Source organism: Vulpes lagopus, chromosome 7 (assembly GCF_018345385.1).
Source record: "Vulpes lagopus strain Blue_001 chromosome 7, ASM1834538v1, whole genome shotgun sequence".
Lineage (NCBI taxonomy): Eukaryota > Metazoa > Chordata > Mammalia > Carnivora > Canidae > Vulpes > Vulpes lagopus.
Window position 1 is genome coordinate 129,513,678 of NC_054830.1, and position 24,049 is coordinate 129,537,726.

General features: G+C 41.4%; 1 protein-coding gene across 1 annotated transcript in view; it reads left to right on the top strand.

Annotated features, from left to right (window-relative positions):
* The first annotated feature begins 475 nt into the window (after positions 1-475).
* Positions 476-24,049, top strand: part of CANX (calnexin) — a 33,960-nt gene continuing 10,386 nt past the window's right edge. Inside the window, exons 1-8 of the mRNA XM_041760623.1 lie at positions 476-629; positions 16,892-17,068; positions 17,537-17,610; positions 18,317-18,375; positions 18,799-18,940; positions 19,496-19,577; positions 20,112-20,304; positions 22,876-23,065. Coding sequence (XP_041616557.1) covers positions 16,895-17,068; positions 17,537-17,610; positions 18,317-18,375; positions 18,799-18,940; positions 19,496-19,577; positions 20,112-20,304; positions 22,876-23,065 — 914 coding nt within the window. The 5' untranslated portion in view covers positions 476-629; positions 16,892-16,894. The remainder of the gene's footprint in view (positions 630-16,891; positions 17,069-17,536; positions 17,611-18,316; positions 18,376-18,798; positions 18,941-19,495; positions 19,578-20,111; positions 20,305-22,875; positions 23,066-24,049) is intronic.

Here is a 24,049-nt window from a genome sequence, read left to right on the forward strand (position 1 = left end):
GGAATTGGCCCTTCTCGGTGGCCCAACGGATCGCCCACTCCTCCTGCCGGCTGCCCTCTGCCCCTCAGCAAGGGGGACGGGATGTACATCCTGGCGACCAGGTTCAGGCATCGGCGGCGAGGAACCGCAGAGGCGGGGGTGAGACTCCGGGCAGCAAGCCCACTAAGGCACCGGGACGACGGGGCGTGCCGAGCACCCGCCCGGCCCAGCCCGCCCCGCCCCAGGGCGCGCGCTCCCGGTGTTCCCGATTCCGCTGCGGCCCGCCCCCTTTCCTCCCGCCCAACGAGCAGCCACTTCCTGCCTCTGCTCCAGCCAATCCTTACACTCCACGAAGAATAGCCCTAGGGGGCGTATGGGAAGGTGCCTAGAGCGATGTCTTCCTCGACCAATCAACTCCCGGAGCTGGCGCGGGGGGGCGGGACTTGGCACGGGCCCTAGCTACTCAGGAGCGAGGGGCGGACGCAGGGCTGGGCTTCGCGCGGTGGAGCTAGCTCGCGCGGCAGCCGCGGTAGCTGAGGCCTCTTGGTCCTGCGGCACGTGACGGTCGGGCAGCCTCCGCTGCTGTCTCCACTGCAGCGCGGGGCCGGGTGTGCGGGCGGGTGGAGGCGCGGGCCCCGGTACGACTCGAGGTGAGGCAGGATGCCTGCGCGTGTCCTCGGGCCTGTGAGGACCTCGGGGGGCCTGGGTGCGCGGCGCGGGCGGGCGGGCGGCCGAAGGGCCGGGCGTGGCCGCGGCCCAGGGGGTCGGGTCGGCTTTCGAGAGCCCAGGCCCCCGCAGACGCGCGGGTCGTGAGGGACGAGGCCTGATGCTGGGTCGCCTGGCGCGGGAAGCCGGGCCCAGGCCGCGCCGCCGGGGTCGGGAGGCGTGGCAGGTGCCCTGGAGCCTCCCTCGACCTCTGGGTGGCTAACTTCTTCCTATGGCTTTGCTTCTGGGGCTTTCTGAGGCCTTTTCCTGGCTACCCGGGACGCCGCGAGGTGGGTTGGAGTATGCCGGGAACTCTCTGGAGTGGGCTCGGGCCTAGTGGGTGCTCGTAGCACAGGGGGGAAGGTGCTCTCAGATCGCGAGAGAATACTTGCGATCTTAGCCTTCCAGGTCCGATACTGGGAAATAAAACCGCGGAGTGAACACCGAGCTCTAGCACCCCGAAGAATGTGGAGAATGTGCTAGAACACGGCGTGGTGGGAAAACTTCAGGCTTAACGCTTACACCTAAGGGGCTGGGGATAGTCCGGTCGGAAATGCAGTGGACATTAAGAGCAAGGAAGCGCCTGGGCTCTCACGGGGGGCACGGCGCTTTATGGTGGAAGAAACGGAGACCCAGAGCTATGAAATGACTGTCCCAAGGTCATGCCGTTAATTTTATGATCACGTTTGGGGTTGTAGTCGAGGGCAGGGCAGGCTTGGTGCAGTAGTTACGGTTAAGGCCCTGGTTCAATCCCCTTTTTGGACTATTTGTTGTTGTGTGAACTTGGGGCGGTTTACTGATCCTCTGTGGCCTAGTTCTATCCACATAACGGACATAATACTACCTGATGGAGTTGTTAGAATTAAGTTGTGTGTGCAAGAAGACCGGGAAGCCTGACACATATTAACTGATTATCAGATAAATAATGATTGCAACAAGTTATGACAGCCCAAATGCTCGCATCCTGAGCTTGGAATTAAGTCCTGTTCCCTAGTACCTAAAGTCACAATTACTTATTTTTATTTTAATTTGTCGTTGACGTACAGTGCAATGTTGGTTTCTGGCTGAAGCCACATTACAGTAAGGGGAGGGAGAACAGGATCTAATGGGTCAGTTGCTGGGCATGGCACAAGTAAGTGAATGCCGGTTAGACTGAGCTGAATATTAAAAGTTTGTGAGGACAAAGGTGAGCCACGGTAAAGTCTCTTTACTTCTTATTTAGGAAATAGAACATTTTGTTCAATGTTTTAATGAGTAGACTTTTGTTTTTAAGAGAAGAATTGTGTGGTTTTTTGAAATTACTCTGTATCTTAGCTTTTCCAGCATTGTTTGAGGGTCATGAATAGAACCACTGCCGTGTTGTACACTTGCTGTAATTATACTTAAAGCAGACTTGGAACAGAGGTAAAGCACTGTGTGGGAGCTCTTTGCTCCAGCCAGGAGGCACACGAAAACTTGCTTGGCAACTGGATTAGGAGAAGGCTAGAGTGGACTGTGTATTAGAGTGTATGAGTCCCACAACAATAGATTTTCTGGCCTATCTGAATAACTATCTTACCAGAACAGACCGTTCAACTCACATGTTATCTTTTCAAGAACCAGGAGAGGTGAACGTTTGGGCAGAGCTGTTGCTGCTGTTTGGGCAATCATGCTCTTGCATCCTTTCGTTAGAGTTCACTTTGCCTTGCTAAGATAGCTTCAGGGACAAAGTGACAGTTGGTAAGCCAAATGCAAAGTCTTGAATTCCAGGCACAGTGTGGTAACTGGCTTATGAACCTCGCTGGTTTCCACATCTTTAATATGGAAATGGGAAGTCTCCCACCTACCATACCATTCAGGGGCTATTGGGAAGGACAAATAAGATGGTGAACAGGGAAGTACTTTGAAGAGTGTGCTGCACTGTGCAGATAGAACTGGCAGTCCATAACAAGTCCTGGGAAAAATAAAAGCTCCCAAACATAGTTGTAACGTATATAACTTAATGTAGAACTTCATCAGGAAACCACTAGTTGGTCGCTTTTTTAACTGCTGCAGATGTACTTTTAAATTGTCACTGTAACTGTGAAAACTGTTTGGAGAATTTTGTTTTTAAAGAATTGAGAGGATCTTCAGCAGTGTGTTTTGAGTATTCACATGTTAAACCTACTTAGTTTATAGCAAAAAAGAAAGTGCTATGGAAAAACCAATTATAATGTTCCTGTCAATGAAAAACAAAATTCAAAACTGTAAACAAGATAGTATAGATATATTTTTATTTTTATTTTTTTTTAATTTTTTAAATTATTTATTTATGATAGTCATATATATAGAGAGAGGCAGAGACAAGGCAGAGATAAAGGCAGAGGGAGAAGCAGGCTCCATGCACCAGGAGCCCGACATGGGACTCGATCCCGGGTCTCCAGGATCGCGCCCTGGGCCAAAGGCAGGTGCCAAACCGCTGCGCCACCCAGGGATCCCTAGATATATTTTTAAATGGATGAGCATTTACAATAAGACTCATGTTTTATGTAGTTTTATATAGTTCCCCTCTCCTCCCCAAATGCTTTTACTTTTTGACCAGATGCATGTGTAATATAATCATAAGATATAAAGAGTAGTAAAATAGTTCGTCTGGGGCAGCCCAGGTGGCTCAGTGGTTTAGCACCACCTTCGGCCCGGGTGTGATCCTGGAGACCCAGGATCGAATCCCGCATGGGGCTTCCCTGCATGGGGCCTGCTTCTCCCTCTGCCTGTGTCTCTGCCCCCCCCCCCCCGGGTCTCTTATAAATGAATAAATAAAATCTAAAAAAAAAAAAAAAAAAAAAAAAAAAAAAAAAGCCCAGAACCAAGTGGCTTTACTAATTAATCCTACCAAATACTTAAACAAGAATTAACACCAGTCATTTACGAACTCTGCCAAAAATAGAGAGCACGCTTCTCATTCTGTGAGGCCAATATTACTCTGATACCAAAACCAAAGACTTCACAAGAAAACTCTAGTCCTGTATCTTTTATGAAAATAGATGGAAAAGGGCAGCCTGGGTGCTCAGCGGTTTGGCGCCGCCTTCAGCCCAGGGTCTGATCCTGGAGATCCGGGATCAAGTCCCGCATCAGGCTCGGTGTGTGGAGCCCGCTTCTTCCTCTGCCTGTGTCTCTGCCTCTCTTTCTCTGTGTGTCTCTCATGAATAAATAAATAAAATCTTAAAAAAAAAAAAAAGATGGAAAACCCCTCAAAATGCTAGCAGATGGGATTCAGCAACATATAAAAAAGAATGTAGGGCAGCTCCAGTGGCGCAGTGGTTTAGTGCCGCCTGCAGCCCGGGGTGTGATCCTGGAGTCCCCAGATTGAGTCCCACATTGGTTTCCCTGCATGGAGCCTGCTTCTTCCTCTGCCTGTGTCTCTGCCTCTCTTTCTCTGTGTCTCTCATGAATAAATAAATAAAAAATCTTACAAAAAGAATGTAAATCCCAACTGGGATTTACCCCAGGAATGCAAGGTTGGTTCAACATACAATAATGAATATAACATACTACATTATAAAGGACAAAACCACATCTTAGTAGACACAGATAAAAGCATTTAACAAATGCAGCTCCCTTTCATGATAAAAATACTTAACAAACTGGGAATACAAAGAGCTTCTTCCACTTGATGAAGATACAAATGATCCCTTCCTGGGGGTTTCTTCTGTTCCTTTTTCTAATTTCTCATGGATTATGGGAATTAGGGTTGAAATTTCCTAACCTTTAAGAAACAAAGTCCCACAAATAAAAGCCCAGAACCAAGTGGCTTCATTGGTGAATACTATCAGAAACCTAGGGAAGAATTGACAGCAATCCTTCCACAACCTCTTCTGAAAAATAGGAGAGAGTATTCTCAACCCATTTAGTAAGGTCAAAGCTTCCTAAATGCCAAAGCCGACAAAGACTTCACAAGAACCATAGACGAGGGGATCCCTGGGTGGCTCGGCGGTTTGGCGCTTGCCTTTGGCCCGGGGCGCAATCCTGGAGTCCCGAGATCGAGTCCCTCATTGGGCTCCCTGCATGGAGCCTGCTTCTCCCTCCTCCTGTGTCTCTGCCTCTCTCTCTCTCTCTATGTCTATCATGAATAAATAAATAAATCATTTTTTTTAAAGAACCATAGACAAGCATATATATGGATTTTTTTTAACATCAGCTCTACACCCAGCATGGAGCTTGAACCTATGACCCTGTGATCAAGAGTTGCATGCTCTGCTGAGCAGCCAGGTGCCCCAGACTAATATTTCTCATGAAAAAAATAGACAACTTAAAAAGACAAAATATAAACTTTTAAATTTAGTAAACTTAAATAATTTAAGCCTCCATTTGTTTTAAAGATCTTTTTATCTAAATAGACCTTTATTGAGGATAAAGTTTGTGCCTTATAGGGTACAGATTTAATATTTCTTTAGTGTTTGTCCATTCCTAAAATTGATCTAAGTGGTTATCTGGATTTGCTGAAATTCAGTGCAGACTGTGTTTGTTTCTGTTAAATAAGATAAATAAGATACTTTGTATTCAGGTGAAGTCGCATGTATGTAAATGTAGTAAAATAATTTGGATTGTCTTTTTTCAAAATGTGCTAAGAACAGAATTGTAATTAACCAAAAGTTAAATTTTAGAGAATTCATGAAGGGAAGTAATCAGTGACAGAGCAGGAAAAAAGTCACATAAACACGGACATTCCTATATAGAAATGATAAAATTGTATGGACACCATTGCTAGGAAGAGTTAAATCATACAGTGTGATTGGAGGAAAGCACTTTTCTTTCTAATCTTGCTATGCAAGATTATTTAGTTTTGCTTCATGGATGGAGGAGGAGGCAGGAATATTAGACCTCTGGGTGTATTCACTCTGGTTGTACTGATTGTGTATCAAAGAACAAACTATTTGCATATACCTATAAAGTACTGGTCTCTGACAAGACTTTTTTTTTTTTTTTCTTTTTTTTTTTCTGACAAGACTTTTTTATCTTCTATTTTCACAGCAAGCCGTTCTGCCAGTAGTACTATTACCCCTAACTGTAAAACAGGGAAAGAAGACCCTGGAAGTTCAGTGAGCTGACCAAGCGTACAGGAAGGGGCAGGGGAGTCTGGAGCCCCTCTAGGCTTCTCTGACTTGACAGGTTATACTGCCATGTGCACTGTACTTCCCTGGGTATCAGGAACTACTTTTCTGAATTATCAGTTTTAAGATAGGAAATTTGTGTCTCTAGAACTCAAAATGAATTCACTCTTAAAAGTTGAATAGGGAGTGTCTGGGTGGCTCAGTCGGGTAAGCATCTGCCTTCGGCTTCAGGTCCTGATCTCAGGGGCCTGGGATGGAGCCCCATGTTGGGCTTCCTGCTCCTCTGCTTCTCCCTCTCCCACTTCCTCTGTCTCCCTCCCTGCTTGCACACTCTCTCAAATAGGTAAAATCTTAAAAAAGGAAAAAAAAAAAAAAGTGGATTGAAGTATTAAAAAAGAGCAGATTAGGGGCTCTTGAAGACTCCTCTCCCTGAGATTTTGAAAGCTGGACTTTCTGCTCTATCCTTTGGAAATTGGGAAGCAAGCCAGAAATCATATGCTTTATAAGTGTATGGTATAAATGTGCATGTGTTTCATTCCTGGTTTATTTATTTATTTTTTATTTTTTGACAGAACACAAGCAGAGGGAGTGGCAGGCTCTCCATAGAGAAGGGAGCCCAGTGTGGGACTCAATCCCAGTATCCTGGTATGACCTGGGCTGAAGGTAGATGCTTAACTGAGCCACTTAGGTGCCTCTTGGTATTATTTTTGTAGAAAGATAATACTAGCATGAGTCTTAACTGGTACTAACAAACCTGTGCATTTTTTGCGAGTTAGATGAAAGATAGGTTACGAGTTTATTTTGATATTGACCCCAAAATTGATTTGTAGCACTAATACTACAGTATATTCATGAGCTCTAAAAACACAGCTGACTATAGATACATAATGTCATCAAGGTCACTTTTAATCTATAAAACCTTTTTATGTTTCCATATATTTGGTTTTTTTTTTTTTTTAATTTTTATTTATTTATGATAGTCACAGGGAGAGAGAGAGAGAGAGGCAGAGACACAGGCAGAGGGAGAAGCAGGCTCCATGCACCGGGAGCCCGACGTGGGATTCGATCCCAGGTCTCCAGGATCGTGCCCTGGGCCAAAGGCAGGCGCCAAACTGCTGCGCCACCCAGGGATCCCCCGTATATTTGTTTTTAAAGATACTTATTTATTTTTAAGATTTTATTTATTTGAAAAAGAGACCTTGAGAGAGAGCAGAGAGCAGAGAGCAGAGGGAGAAGCCAGGTCCCTGTGAGCAGGGAGCCCAACATGACGCTTGATCCCAGGACCCTGGGATCATGACCTGGGCTAAAGGCAGACGCTTAACTGACTGAGCCACCCAGGCACCCCCAGATTATGTTTTTTTAATCCATCCCCTTGTCCTTTGGTTTCCAGACTTTTTGGACACCATATTATAGAGATGGAGTTCCTGAAGGTCAGAGATGGACTTTTTTCATATTTGATACCTAGTTGGCACTCATGGAATTGGATGCCATCAACAAACATTGGTTTGTCTCACTGGAGCCAAATTTTCTGATGGGCATCAGATGCATTTTCTTCTTTAACCCCTTGGTAATATATAATTCCCCGTTTAAACCTATGACTGCCCAGAAAACACACCTGAACTCTACCACCCAGTTTTTATCAGAAGCCCAGTCAATAGATTGATTAATGAGCATTTGAAGGGTATGCAGTTTGTTGATTTCTCTAGACCCTAGATATTGTAGGCTTTATTTTTACTTTTTATAGATTTATTTATTTGAAAGAGGGTGTGCAAGCAAGGGGAGGGGCAGAAGGAGAGGGAGAGAATCTTAAGCAGACTCCTGCTGAATGCTGAGTCTGAATTGGGGCTCCATCTCACCATCCTGAAATCAGGACCCCAGCTGAAATCAAGAGTCAGATGCTTAAGCCATTGAGGCATCCCAGTGCCCCATACGTCTTGTTTTTAGATCAAGTTCTAGATCAATAGTAGTCAGATGTTGTTACCATATGGTGTTGGTCCCCATAGTATCATTGGTTTTATTGACTTAGTCTTTGCTTACATTAAAGGATGTCATAAGACAGCTGCACAAAACTCATATTTGTTATGTAACTTAAGGGTATTTGAGACAAGTTGTCCACCTCAGTAGATAGTAGGTGTTAAAAGATTTTCATGTTTGTACTTTTGCTTTTTGATTGCTGGCTGTCCTGGAGGTCCATGCCTGTAGTGATTATAATTTGACTAAGATAGGAATTTAAGCGGCCTACTGTGAGACCTGTGTAGCACTGGGTAGTCTAGTTATAAGTTAAGCATCCATTGCATCCTGACTCAGAGGGGCTTTGCTGTAGAGTTTAAGGTAAGAGTCATACAGTGATTAAAAATTATGAGAGACAGGGAGAGAAGTTGGCCCTGAAAGAAAAACAGAAAATGAAGTGCTCTAAGAATATAATGGGTTAAATTCTGGAGGGGGTGGGTGGGTAGGATTGTTGTAATGGCATGATGGAATGCGGGAAACCTTGCCCATGAAGACCTAATAGATCTCAGGAGGAACTGTGAAATAGAAGAGAATTCTAGCAAATGTGGTCAGTGTTTATTACAAAAAAATGTATCTCAGTTTTTAATGAATTTATTTATTTATTTACTTATTTTTGTATCTCAGTTCAAAGGTAATTTCTTCATTCACTTTTACCCCCTGAGTCTTCCACATTTAGGAACCACTTGTTTTGTGGCTTTGGGGAAGTCAAGGAGGGTGTGCTGTTTGGTTTCTAAAAGCATTATTGCTTTGTTGTCGAACTCTTTGTTACACATTTCCTGTGGATGCTCTTAGAAACAGGAAAGCAAAGTGGTGATAGAAGTATGCTCTCTTCTTAGGATTCTGGTAGCGTAAAGACAGGTGAGGACTTTACAAGGAGAAAAAAACCTGAAATCCTCCTAAATGTTAAAGTATGTGAAAAATCACTTTGTGTCTTTAAGACAAAAGCATTTGTAGAATTACCAAGTAAGATGTAGGAACCTTGGCTTCTGATCTCAAATCTGCCAATAGCTGTGATTTTTGGCAAGTCAGTCTCTGGACCTTAGTTTCTTGTCAAAAAGGAGAGTTAGACTAGATTCCTGTGGTATATTTCAGCCCCAGGGTTTTGTGGGGTTTTTGTTTTGTTTTGTTTTTTGTTTTTTTGAAGGGATGGGAGATCAACCATTTGAGGCATAATAGTGGAATATTCTTTGTTTTTTAAAGATTTTATTTATTTACTCATGAGAGACAGAGAGAGGCAGAGACATAGGCAGAGAGAGAAACAGGCTCTCTCTGGGGAGCCCAATGTGGGGCTCAATCCCAGAACCCTGGGATCATGCCCTGAGCCAAAGGCAGATGCTCAACCACTGAGCCACCCAAGCACCTTTTCCCCCCTTTTACTTTTGATTAATTTTTTTAAAGATTTTATTTATTTATTCATGAGAGACAGAGAGAGGGAGAGAGAGAGAGGCAGAGACACAGGTAGAGGGAGAAGCAGGTTCCATGCAAGGAGCCCGACATGGGACTCGATCCCGGGACCCCAGGATCATGAAGGGAGGCGCTAAACCGCTGAGCCACCCAGGATCTCCTATTTTTGATTAATTTTTTTTTTTTTTTATAAATTTATTTATTTATTTATGATAGTCACAGAGAGAGAGAGAGAGGCAGAGACACAGGCAGAGAGGCAGAGAAGCAGGCTCCATGCACCGGGAGCCCAATGTGGGATTCGATCCCGGGTCTCCAGGATCGCGCCCTGGGCCAAAGGCAGGCGCCAAACCGCTGCGCCACCCAGGGATCCCTTGATTAATTTTTATAGCAGTTTTAGGTTTATGAAAAAGTTACGAAGATAGCACAAAAGGATTCCCATATGATGCATACCCAGTTTCCCCTATTGTTAACAAATTAGTATAATATGTTTATTACAATTAATGAACCAGTATTGATACATAAATAATAACTCAAGTTCATCTTTAATTTAGACTTCCTTTGTTTTTATCCACTGTCCTTTTTCTGTTCCAGGATACATTACATTTAGTCATGTGTCCTTAGGCTCTCCTTGGCAGTGACCATTCTTTAGACTTTCCTTATTTTTGATGACCCTGATGTTTTTGAGGACTACTGGTTAGGATATTTTGTAGAATGTCCTTTTGTTGGGATCCTGTTTGGTGTTTTTCTCATGATTAGACTGGGATAATGGATTTTTTGAGAGTAAGACCACAAAGGTTAAAGTCCTTTTTTCATCACATTGTATCACGGGTGCGTACTATCAACATGACCTCTCACTGTTGCTGTTGACCTTGATCGCCTGGGTGAGATAGTTTTTGCCAAGTTTCTCCAGTGTAAAGTTCTACTCTCTCCCCATTCCCATACTGTGCTCTTTGGAGGGCTACCTTGTGTAGCCACCCACATGTAAGGAGTGGGAATTTGTCTCTCCTCCCCATTTATTTACCCATATATTTGTATCAGTGTAGATCCATGGACATTTATGTTATACTTTGGGGTATTATCTAGTACCACTTATTTTGTTGCTCATACTATTCCACTTTAGCCACTGGGCATTCTTGTGTTCCTTTGACACCCTTCCTCGCCCCCAATCATTATGAGTGTTTTATTTCTATTTTCTTTTTTGAACACTTTTCTGGTACTGCAAGATGTTCCAGGCTCATCTTGTGTATTTCCTGCCCCAGTCCTAGAGTTGGCCATTCCTCCAAGGGTCCTGTTTCCTTTAATTGGAAATGGTATTAAAAATCAAGATCTTGGTACTAGGTATATTTGTTGTTACTGGGGTGTAGTTTCTTCTAGGCCCTCACAGGTGATGCAGCAAGGAAATGTACACACTAATGGCATATATGTGCATATCTATAAATTCTGCTGTATGTAACTCTCTGTGAATTAACAGTGTGAATTTATACTGATGTCTGCAGCTCTCTTCCATTACCATATAGGCTATTCCAGCCTCTTGCTCATCTTGCTCATCTTGTTAATTCCCACACCCAGTAGTGAAAAAGTAGCTCCCACCATCCACCACCCATATACTTGTTCAGTTCCAATGTACACAGGCAGCCGTGTCAGAATCGTTAACCTGTACACCCATGAGCAATAACTTGATCAGCTGGAAAAGTGCTTTTGCACAGTCTGGTTTACAGACTCCACCTCTTCCAGTGAGGTTGTTGAATATGTCTGTAGCACAGATTGTTTTATCACAATTCTGCATGCTATCCTTGGGTCATTTGACCTCCTAAATGATTTTCTAAAATTTTCATACATTAAGATTGACTCTTTGTGCTGTGACATTTCATGGGTTTTGACAAATACATAGTGTTATGTATCTGTAATTATGGCATCCTAAAGAGTAGTCTCACTGCTTAAAGTATCCCCTGTGCTGACATATTTGATCTGACCACCTTCCCCAAACCTCTGGTAACCACTGTTTTTTTGTTTTTTGTTTTTTGTTTTTGTTTTTTTAAGATTTATCCATTCATTCATTTGAGACAGAGAGAGAGGCAGAGACACAGAGAGAGGGAGAAGGAGAAGCAGGCTCTTCACAGGAAGCCCGATGTGGGACTCAACACCGAGACCCCAGGATCACGTCCCGAGCCAAAGGAGTACGCCCAACCACTGAGCCACCCAGGCGTCCCACCACTGATTTTTTTTTTTTTAATCTTTTTCTTTTATTGATTTTTTAAAAGATTTTATTTATTCATGAGAGATAGAGAGGCAGAGACACAGGCAGAGGCAGTTGGGCAAGTTACTTAGGAACATGATTGCTGAATAGATGGTAAGACTACATTTAATTTTGTAAGAAATTGCCACACTGCTTTTCAGAGGGGGTATGCTATTTTGCATTTTCACCAGCAATGAATGAGAGCTCGTGTTGCTTCACAAATCCTTGCCAGTTTTTGGATTTTAGCCATTCTGATATGTGCATGGTAGTATCCTGTTTTAACTTGTAGTTAGCTAATAGCAAATGATATTGAGCATCTTTTCATATGCTTATTTTTCATATGACTATCTTTGGTGAGGTATCTGTTCAGAATTTTTTGCCCATTTTGTAACTGGATGGTTTGTTTTCCTGATGAGTGTGAGTTCTCCCAGGTGTTTTCTCCTCGTCTGATTTGTCTTTTAATTCTCTTAAGTCTTTCACACTGTTGAAATTTTTAGTTTTAGTAAAATCCAGTTTACCAGTTTTTCTTTTCATATATCTTGCTTTTGATGTTGTATGTAAAAACTCATTGTCAAACCCAAGATCACCTAAATTTTCTCCAGTTTTCTTCTAGAAAGCATAGTAGTGCAACATGCTATGTAAATACCCACCCAATCAGTGCTACCTTTTGGATTCCATTTGATAGAGGGACTGAAATAAGATGAGATTCTGTGTTTTAGTAATGTGGCTTTTTCATTAATAAAGCAGAGAATTAAGATCACCTTACAATGTATTATTGAATTGTTTGTAAGTATGGACCAATCTCTGACAAAACTTAGAACATTTTAGCTAACTTACTAGTGATTCTTGGAATTAGAATAAACTTATTGTCTGTATCATTTTGGGGGTAGTATTGGCAAATTACTGGTGTTAATGCAGCATCTGTAAAGCCGGCAGTAAGTAAGGCTCGTTAAGTGTGCAGAAGAGCTCTAAGAAGTACAGTTTGGCGATACTAATTCCTCACAGGTTCCACAAGCTTCTGGATAATGTGAAAGGAACAGATGTGCCTGTACACTTCTCTCACCTAAAAAACCAAGTTCCGCACCTCAGAATGTGGAGGAAATAGCAGTGGGAGAGAAGTGCATTTTTCTGAAGCTTGCTAGAGACTTCCTATGTTGTTCCTGACAAGGCAGGTAGCTTTCTGCTATCTGAAAACAGTTTTCCCTTCAGTGGGACCACTCTGCCTCCCCTACACAGATGTCTTCTTTCCCCCTGTTCCTTGGTCCACAACCTGGGCCAACTATTCTGCAGTTGCTCTGCCCTCACTAACCCTCTCTGAACCCCCACCCCCCATTCCAGATCACGGCTCTTCCTGCCTGATTTTCCTGTCTTCTGTTCTATTATATCTTCTCACTATGCAACTGCATAGTAACATTCTGTCTAGTGTAATAGAAATGCAGGATTTGAATTCTTTGAGTCTCACTTATTGTGATAATAAGTAGGTTTTTTTTCTTTTTCTTTTTCTTTTTCTTTTTTTTTTTTTTTTAAGATTTTACTTAATTTATTCACAAGAGACAGAGAGAGAGGCAGAGACATAGGCAGAGGGAGGCTCCATGCAGGGAGCCCAATGTGGGACTTGATTCCGGGACTCTGGGATAATGCCCTGAGCCAAAGGCAAACGCAACCATTGAGTCAACCAGGTGTCCCATAAGTAGGTTATTTCAACTTTATTAAGTTTTGATTCTTAACAAGTAAAACATAATGAGAGTAATACCTCACGGGAGGTTTACACGAACAGTGTATATGTAACTGGAGAACTGGGCACAAATGGATTATTCATATACCCTGAGCAGTGGGTCTCAAAGTGTAGTTCCTGGAACTTGTTAGAAAGGTAAAAATCCAGGCCTAAACTGAACCTGAAACTTGGGATGAGCCCCAGTAGTCTGTTTGTTTCTTTTTTCTTTTTTTTGAAGATGTTATTTATTTATTCATGAGAGAGAGAGAAAGAGAGAGGGGCAGAGACATAGAGAGAGAAGCAGGCTCCCAGCAGGGAGCCCAGTGTGGGACTCCATGCCGGATTCTGGGATCATGACCTAAGCCAAAGGCAGACACTCAACCTGTTAGCCACCCAGGCATCCCTGTCCCTGGGAATCTAATCAGCATATACAGCATTTTTTTTCTTTTTCTTTATTATTTTTATTTTTTTAAATTTATTCATAGAGACACAGAGAGAGAGAGAGAAAGGCAGAGACACAGGCAGAGGGAGAAGCAGGCTCCATGCAGGGAGCCTGACATGGGACTTGATCCCGGGTCTCCAGGGTCACACTCCAGACTGCAGGCGGCACTAGACTGCTGTGCCATGGGGGCTGCCCTCTTTCTTATTTTTAAAGATTTTATTTGGGTAGCCCCAGTGGCTTAGCGGTTTAGCGCCACCTTCAGCCCAGGGCGTGATCCTGGAGACCGAGGATCAAGTCCCACATGGGGCTCCCTGCATGAAGCCTGCTTCTACCTCTGCCTGTGTCTCTGCCTCTCTCTCTCTTTCTCTGTGTGTCTCTCATGAATAAATAAATAAAATCTTAAAAAAAAATTTTTTTTATTTAGGGGCACCTGGGTGGCTCAGTGGGTTAAACCTCTGACTCCTGATTTTGGCTCAGGTCTTGATCCTAGGGCCTTAAGATCAAGTCTTCTGTGGGGCTCTATGCTCAGTGTGGAGTCTGCTTGAGATTCTCTTCGTCTGCTCCTCCCCCTGCTTGCACATTCTCACTCTCTCTCAAAATAAATAAATAAAATCTTAAAAAAGGGGCTCTGGGTGGCTTAAGTCAATTGAGTGTCTGCCATCAGCTCAGGTCATGATCTCAGGGTTCTGGGATCAAGTCCTTCATTGGGCTCCCTGCTCAGTGAAGAGTCTGCTTCTCCCTCTCCCCCCGCCCCGCCCCACCGGCCCCATGTGTGCATGCAATCTCTCTCCCTCTATCTCAAATAAAAAAGATTTTATGATCTATTAGAGCAAGTGCATGCAAGTGGGGGGAAGGGCAGAAGGAGAGGGTCAGACAGACTCCCTGCTGAGTGTGAAGCCTGTTACTGGGCTCCATCCCAGGACCCTGAGATCCTGATCTGAGCTGAGCTCATGCTTAACTGACTGAGCCACCCAGGCACCTTTATAGCATTGTTTCTATGAGAGAAAACTTGAGAGTTGTATAAAATTGATTTAGATAACAGGATTGACTCAACCTGTTTAGTTTCAGAGAATAAGTTGTAAATCAAACAGCAGTTTTGCTATGCCATTCTTTATTGTTTTGATTGCAGAAAATGGGTCTTCCCAGTGAATAAATGAGAGATTACTTGTATTTTCTTAATATATAAGAAACTGAAACAGGATGTTGATGTCAAGAGTTTTTTCTAAAAACTAATAGCCCTAGGAAACGTTATGAATGATTTTATTTAGCACTTATTTTCTGCACTAAATGCTAAGCACTTAGGAAATCCAGTCTCTACCTTCTTTAATTTTGTGAACACAGGGATGCCTTGGTGGCTCAGTGGTTTAGCGCCTGTCTTCAGCCCAGGGTGTGATCCTGGAGTCCCGGGATCGAGTCCCACATTGGTCTCCCTGCATGGAGCCTGCTGGTTCTTCTGCCTATGTCTCTGCCTCTCTCTTTGTGTTTCATGAATAAATAAATAAAAAAAAAATTCATGAATAAATAAAATTAAAAAAAATTTTGTGGTCACAGTCCTAAGATACATAAATAAATAAATTCCACTAACTGATGCATGCCAATTTACCTTGTTTTTGTGTTGGATTACTCACTATAAAGGATTATAGAGTTTATAAGGAATTTGGCATTAAATTGAGCATTAGAATAAATTGATTATACATTTTTCTAGAAACTCAGTTCGTCAAAATGGCAGCCTTGGCTGTGAATGGGAGCCATTCGAAGTTTATGAAGGAGCTTCCTCAGGTTTTTTTTCCTTTTTTTTTTGGACTTTTCCTGAGAAAGGTCTTCATTATAATCAAGAGGCCAAAAATATTAAGCTCAGGTTTTTTATTTCTTAAATTTTTTTGTTGTATTAAAAACACATAAGATTTACTTTTTTTAAAAAATTAATTGTTGTTTGTAGATTTATTATCCTAACCATTATTAGTGTACAGTTCTGTGGCATAAAATTTATTTACATTCTTGTGCAGGCATCATCCATCTTTTTCATCTTGCAGAATTGAAACTGTACTCCATACTATTTATTGAAGCATAGTGTGCATCCTTGTGACTCAATTTTTTATATCTTTAGATCTGTGGTCCTTGGAAAGAGGACCCACTAACACCCATGGCAGTCTAATACAATGTTTAAGGCACTGAAGTGTTTAAAAAATAAGAGATTAAAGTAGCTGGTCCTTAGTTTAATATTTTTAAGTCTTAAAACAATAATCTAAAACTGTATCTAGGGATGCGTGGGTGGTTCAATTGTTAATAAGTGTCTGCCTTTTGCTCGGGTCATGATCTCAGGGTCCTGGTATGGAGCCCACATTGTGCTCCCTGCTTAGGAGGGAGCCTGCTTCTCCCTCTCCCTCTCCCTCTGACTGTCACTCCCCCAGTTTGTGCTCTGTCAAATAAAATCTAAAAATAAAAAATCTAAACTAGATGATTTTTGAACAGTAAAAATATCTATATTTACATCTTTAATGTGAGGCTGTTTAGCTCTTCTGTTACCATGTCATTATAGATAGTAATTTAGCATATGAAAAAGGCTTTTGTCCATCTTCAAACTCTGTAAGCTCAAGAAGTTAGTGTGAAGTTCATTCAGACACTCTGGATCTAGGTAGTGAACGTGACATTTATATGGGGATAATCGTTTTGAGTTTCATTTTGAAATTTTCTTGAAAGTCATTCTTTTAACTAGCTGATTTTAAGAAAATCTCTTATTTCTGGGCTTACTTTCCTTATTTGTAAAATGAAATAGTCACAATAAAGTTCTTTTAGCTCTGATTTGAAAGCCTTAATTTTATGTATTTTATTTTTACATTTTTAAAGATTTTATTTATTTATTCATGAGAGGCACAGAGAGTCAGAGACACAGAGAGTCAGAGACATAGGCAGAAGCAGGCTCCCTATGGGGGGAGCCTGCCGTGGGACTTGATCCCAGGAGCCCAGGATCATGCCCTGAGCCAGCCACCCAGGTGCCCTTCCTGAAAGCTTTCATGTTAAATTAGAAGGGGGTCAGTGGGGGTCACTGGGTGGCTCAGCAGTTGCGTGCCTGCCTTTGGCCCAGGGCATGATCGTGGAGTCCTGGAATTGAGTCCCACATTGGGCTCCCTGCATGGGGCCTACTTCTCCCTCTGCCTGTGTCTCTGCCTCTCTCTCTGTGTGTGTCTCATGAATAAATAAAATAAATAAATAAATAAATAAATAAATAAATAAATAAATAAATAAAATATCTAAAAGGGGGGGTCAGTGATCTTTACAGAATACTTAAAAAGAAACAATACATTTAACTTATTTTACTTTTTTCTTTGTAGATCATGGAAGGGAAATGGCTGCTGTGTATGTTACTGGTCCTTGGAACTACTGTTGTTCAGGCTCATGAAGGACATGATGATGATATGATTGATATTGAGGACGACCTCGATGATGTTATTGAAGAGGTAGAAGACTCCAAATCAAAACCAGATACCAGTGCTCCTACATCTCCAAAGGTATGAAGTGGTCTTTGAATCTATTTGTTTACCTCTTGAGATAATCAAAGGATGAAGTTAAATTTGGATCCTTTTCCAAGGTTAAGAAAAGTTAGCTGAAATAGCAGCCTTTCTTACATATTGTCAGTGATGAATTATATACATTGAATCAAGAGCCAGCTATAAAAATTTGGGATAATCTAAAGCAAATCCTACTAAGAAGGGAATTGTGTTGAAAATTTCAATTCTTGGGGATCCCTGGGTGGCTCAGCGGTTTAGCGCCTACCTTTGGCCCAGGGCGCGATCCTGGAGTCCCAGGATTGAGTCCCATGTCGGGCTCCTGGCATGGAGCCTGCTTCTCCCTCCTCCTGTGTCTCTGCCTCTCTCTCTCTCTCTCTCTCTCTCTCTCTCTGTCTCTCATAAATAAATAAATCTTTAAAAAAAGAAAAAAAAATTAAGTTCTTGAGTCATTTTTTTTATTTAACACAGGTCACCTATAAAGCTCCAGTTCCAACAGGGGAAGTGTATTTTGCTGATTCCTTTGACAGAGGAACTCTGTCAGGGTAAGCATTTCTTAGGGAAAACTGTCTTAGAGGCATACTTCATGTAAATGTGATGGTGGATTCCTTTTTGGATAGGATTTTATAAAGTAAAATGCCTTAACTATTTTATGTCCCCACTGTTTGTGCTTATTTAGGAGAATTTAGAACATGTCCATTTAGAAAAGTTTTTAGAATATGTGGGTCTAATTTCCATTTCTCTTTACCCATTGACCCTATATGTTCTTTCAAACTGAGAAATTTTTTTCTTTTGAGCCTTAAAAAAAGTGGAAGGGTGACTGGGTGGCTCGTTGGTTAAGCGTCTGACTCTTGGTTTCAGTTCAGGTCATGATCTCACAGTCATGGGATTGAACCCCACGTTGGGCTCCACGCTCAGTACAGAGTCTGCTTCAGATTCTGTCTCTCCCTCCCTCCCACTCGTGTGCTCACGCGTGTGCTCGCGCTCTCTCTCAGTAAATAAAATGTTTAAAAAACAGTGGAATTATTTCATGGGTTTGATAGTTTTTTTTTTTATCTCACAAACTCATGGGTTTGTGAGTTGAATACTATGTATTACTGTTTGTGTGGCAGATTTAAAAGTTGAAAGTAGAGTGGTTAAGTAAGCTAAGAAGAGCTGGGTAGATCCTGCTTTTGTTAGTATTTACATTGTTTTCTTTTTACAGACCAGCTATCATTTAAATCTTAATTTGGGGATTTGTCTTAATTACAGGTGGATTTTATCAAAAGCCAAGAAGGATGACACTGATGATGAAATTGCCAAATATGACGGTGAGAATTCCATTTGATTTACATAGAATAGCAGACTGAGGCTTCTTCACATGTGGTTTCCATAGCATCTCTTAAGGCTGGTTTGAAAGGAGTATGTATACAATTTAAGATTTTTCCTTGGAAGCTTTGCTGTGTATTCATAGGATTAGACATGTTGACTATTTTCCACCACAGGATAGTGGTGCTGCTGTCTGTTGGAAATGGAAGGTCTTTCTCAGTATTGATGAAGTGAATATGCTACAGGTCTTATAACTCATCACATGTGTGTGTGTGGTTAATAGGCTACTCTCATAGGTAAGTGGGATAGGTTAAAAATTTGCCAGTATGATAGATGTGTACAACTTGGAGTTTTGCTTGTTCCCATTTAAGGGCTATTCAAAGGTATAATTAGGGAGTGGAATTATTTTTTCTGATGTCTTGCAGGAAAGTGGGAGGTAGATGAAATGAAGGAAACAAAGCTCCCAGGTGATAAAGGGCTTGTGTTGATGTCTCGGGCCAAGCATCATGCCATCTCTGCAAAACTCAACAAGCCCTTCCTGTTTGATACCAAGCCTCTCATTGTTCAGTGAGTGAAACGTATGCTTGATAGAAACATCCTAGATCTCAGGAAATTATTACTCTACTTTAAAAAATTATTAGAATAATTATATGTTACAGTAGTGGGGTTCGGGATATATTTAAGCATCCTGTAATCTAGTATTTTTTTCTTGCCCAAAAGTCTTTTGAAACGATTGGCTAATTTTTCTCCTGATAGCAGATGATCAGGATTTTATAAAGAGTGTATACCTGGGAATCTGCATAAGGTTTTGTTTTATTTTACTTATGTTTGGGGGGTGGTTGAGTAACCATTGAAAAACAATAGAAGATGAAGGGTGCCTGGCTGGCTGGGTTGGCAAAGCATGAGACTTGATCTTGGGGTTGTGAGTTGAGTCCCAGTTGGGTATAGAAATTACTTTAAAAAAAAAGTCTTCAAAAGCAATAGAAGATGGAATTTTTTTTTTAAGGATAAATGTATGACCTGTGTGATAAAACATGTGACCAAGATGGGGAGAGAGAAGTAAATAAAGACATTTGACTTTTCAAGATGCGTTATGGTTTTCTGCTTTTCTCTTTAAATCAGGTATGAGGTTAATTTCCAAAATGGAATAGAATGTGGTGGTGCCTATGTGAAACTGCTTTCCAAAACCCCCGAACTCAACCTGGTAGGTACTTCCTGTTTCCTTATGTGGCCACCCACAGTCGTCTTTTAAGAATGTTAGAGAAAAGGAAAGAAAATCTTGTAAGACTTGGGAAAATGAAGACCTCTTCTGCTGTTGAAATATTTAGAGGATTGGGAACGTTGACTTTGACACTTCTTTGCTTTTTATTTAAAATGTGAATTTCAAAGCCATTTTGTCTTACCTCTGATTTCTGTTCTGTGTAATTTTTAGTTTTGGCAAATTTATTTCTTTGTTTTATGCGAGAAGCAGTAACTAAAGAAGATGCTGAATAACATGCATACTCTGATTTTTTTTTTTTTTAAAGCACTTTCATATATTCTCATGTAAAGTTTCCTGGTAATTTCTGGTTATTCCTTTCACTAGTATCTGTATAAACCTCATAAATGAATTAACTTTTTCTTTAAGGTCCCCAAAATTTACTTGGGACTTTACTAGAGGAAGTAGCACACTTTGAGAGTTTGCCTTTGAATACTTTTGATTGAGTCGCTTAAAAATAATTCATTCTTGTTTCTGAAGGATCAGTTCCACGACAAGACCCCTTATACGATTATGTTTGGTCCAGATAAATGTGGAGAAGACTATAAACTGCACTTCATCTTCCGCCACAAAAACCCCAAAACAGGCGTATATGAAGAAAAGCATGCTAAGAGGCCAGATGCAGATCTGAAGACCTATTTTACTGACAAGAAAACACATCTTTATACATTAAGTAAGAAAACATAGTAATTTGGGGGTACTCTGGCGCATACATTTATCACCTATTTAATTTAAAGTTTATACATCCAGAGGGATCCCTGGGTGGCGCAGCGGTTTGGCGCCTGCCTTTGGCCCAGGGCGCGATCCTGGAGACCTGGGATCGAATCCCACGTCGGGCTCCCGGTGTATGGAGCCTGCTTCTCCCTCTGCCTGTGTCTCTGCCTCTCTCTCTCTCTCTCTGTGTGTGTGACTATCATAAATAAATAAAAATTAAAAAAAAAAAAAAAAAATTTAAAAAAAAAAAAAATAAAATAAAGTTTATACATCCAGAAAAGACTCAGGCCTGCAGATACAGAGATTCTTAAGTCCTTGTTGACTTGATATTTTAGTGGTGAAAAGAACTTAATCTCTTTTTTTTTTAAGGTTTTTTTTTTTTTTTTTTTCCAAGATTTTATTTATTTATTCATGAGACATAGGCAGAGAAACAGGCTCCCTGCAAGGAGCCCAATGCAGGACTCAACCCTGGATCCTGGGATCATGACCTTAGCCAAAGGCAGACGCTCAACCACTGAGCCACCCAGATGTCTCAAGAACTTAATTTCTCAATGCTAAAAAAAAAAAGCTGCTTTTCCCATAGGTTGAATTGAGAAGTGGGGTTTGAGATTTTGAAGAGTAAGCTTTTATGTGCCTAAAGAGCTTTGTTGATTCCCCTCCTTTTCTCCCATTGTGTCTTATTGATGACATGTTAAATAATAGGACACAATAAAAATATTTGTACATTTTTTTTTTCAAATGATGTTTCCATTGAACTTTGGCTACTCCAATATCTAGACAGTTGAGTTTAATCATTTGGACATTGGAATGTGTTTTTTATTTTAATCTATTATTATTTTTAAAAGATTTGTTTATTTTTGAAAGAGTGAGAGACCATGTGAGTGGGAGGAAGGGCAGAGAGAGAGAGAGAGAGAATGAGATAGGGATCCTTAAGCACACTCTTCACTGAGCGTTGGGCTCGAGACCAGGACCCAAGCTGGAACCAAGAGCCAGCCACTTCACTGACCGAGCCACTGTGGGGCCCCTGGAATGTGTTCTTCACTTAAGTGAAGCTTTTCCTGCTGGTTTGAGCAAATACAGACATGCCGCTTTTCCTAAAGAATACAGTAATGTTTTTTTCTTTATAACAAAAATACCTACTTCGTATAGAATTCAAAAGTTAGAAATAAGCAAGACGAAAGACATTTAAAATTATCTGAAGTATTATGTATTTGGCTGTGTATGTAATTTCTTATTTAAAGTTGCATGTAGTAGAGGTGTCTGGGTGGCAGAGTCGGTTGAGCTTTTGTTTTTATTTTTGTTTTTTGTTTTTGTTTTGTTTTTTTCGGTTGAGCTTTTGATGTTGACTCAGGGCATGATCTTTGGTTGGTGGAATTGAGCCCTGTATTAGGCTCTGCATTCAGCGGGGAGTCTGCTTGAGGATTCTGTTTTTCCCCCTCTGCCCCCTCCCTGCTCACAGGCGCACGTGAGCTCGCTTTCTCTCAGATTAACCTTTCAAAAAAAGTTGGACACGCTATATTTTATCTGCTGTCTTCACAAAAGTCTAAGAATCTCCCTGTGACAGTACATATCACTGATAATGTTGCTGGTCTTCATTATCACTGAAAACAGTGCATAGGCACTCCTTGCTTTCCCTAGTATTCTGGATGTGCTGGAACCTAGTCTGTTGCCTATGAGACATTTAGGTGTGGGATCCAGGCTTTACAGTAAGTCTCAATTTATATACGTTTGGTGGGGGATCCCTGGGTGGCGCAGCGGTTTGGCGCTTGCCTTTGGCCCAGGGCGCGATCCTGGAGACCCGGGATCGAATCCCACATCAGGCTCCCGGTGCATGGAGCCTGCTTCTCCCTCCGCCTGTGTCTCTGCCTCTCTCAATCTCTCTCTCTGTGACTATCATAAATAAATAAAAAATTAAAAAAAAAAATGGTTTATATACGTTTGGTGTTTTAATATTTTTAATGTCCGTAAGTGAAGTCTCTCTTTTTTTTTTTTTAAGTGAAGTCTCTTGACCTTTAAATTTTATGTATCATTTTTTTTGTTTTAAAATCCATAGGAGGGTAGCCTGGGTGGCTCAGTGGTTTAGTGCCACCTTCAGCCCAGGTTGTGGTCCTAGAGACTCGGGATCGAGTCCCATGTCGGGCTCCCTGCATGGAGCCTGCTTCTCTCTGCCTCTCTTTCTGTCTCTCTCATGAATAAGTAAATAAAATCTTAAAAAAAAAATCCAGAGGAACCAGCACTTATGATTTACAGATAAGGAAGAGAGAGTTAACTTACTTAAGGCTCCAAGACCATGCTCCTATTCTAGCACCCTGAGGTCATTACTCTGTGCTTCATTTTCTTGTTTTTAAAGATTTTATTTGTTTATTCATGAGAGACACACACACATACACAGAGGGAGAGAGGAACAGACATAGGCAGAGGAAGGCTGAGCCACCAGGGCTGCCCGGTTTTTTATTAGAAATATGATCTGCTGTGGTAGAGAGCTTGGGGAATTAACTTATTTATTAAAATTGCTTTTAATTTTTTTCAGTCTTGAATCCAGATAATAGTTTTGAAATACTAGTGGACCAATCTATTGTGAATAGTGGAAATTTACTAAATGACATGACTCCTCCTGTAAATCCTTCACGTGAAATTGAGGACCCAGAAGACCAGAAGCCTGAGGATTGGGATGAAAGACCAAAAATACCAGATCCTGATGCTGTCAAACCAGATGACTGGTGAGTCTTTGCTGTGCAGCATTTCGTATCTTCCATATGGCTTAAACAACTGAATGTTGGCTAAGATCTCGTAGTTTAAATAATTTATGATGTTGTCTAAATGGTAGGAAAAATGGAGCCCACTATAGCTGAAAAGGGGCCATAGTGGTCATCTGGATTGCCTAACACCATTTCATAAGCCACAAAATGCTGAAATTGATGATAGAGTTTGCCTGTGGTAACATGGTTGGTTTGTAGCAGAACCTCTTTTGGCCTGGCCCTTCCCCTGCTTCTATGAACTCACATTTAAAAGTCTTGATTTTTTTTTTTTTTTTAAGATTTTATTTATTTGAGAGAGTATGTGTGCATGCAGTAGTGGAGGGGGGAGGAGAGGAGGGGGAGGGAGAAGCAGACTTTTCACTGAGCAGAGAACCTAAACGGGTCTCTATCCCAGGACCCTGAGATCATGATCTGAGCTATCTAGGCACCCCTGAAAGTCTTGAAATTTTAATTTTCAATATGAAAAATAATATTTTTCCCATTTAAATTATACTCAAGACATATCTCTTCTGTATTGGGCATTGGAATACAAAGTCACAACAATACCAGCTGCCCACATGGCTCCCAGACCATTTGTGAGACAGGCATGTGTGTGGTGAGTAATTTAATAGTAGGTATTAGTAAATGATCAGAGCACCAGGTGTACCTGATACAGGGGTGGTTTCTTGGAGCAGGGCAAGTCAAACTGAGACTTGGAAATGGGATAGGAGTTAACCAAATAGTGAAGATGGGAATTGGTATTCCCAGTTGAGGAGGAACAATGGAGGAGGAGTGAGCTTGACATGTGTGAGTGAACTTGAAAATATACTGTGTAGCCTTTCTTGTAGGGTACAAATTGGAGAGTAATGAAATGTGAAAGTAGTCAGGGTTGTACTTTTGTTTATGGACATGTTTGAACTCCTATACAATGACTCTCAGAACTGTCAGGAAGTGAAGAAAAGAATA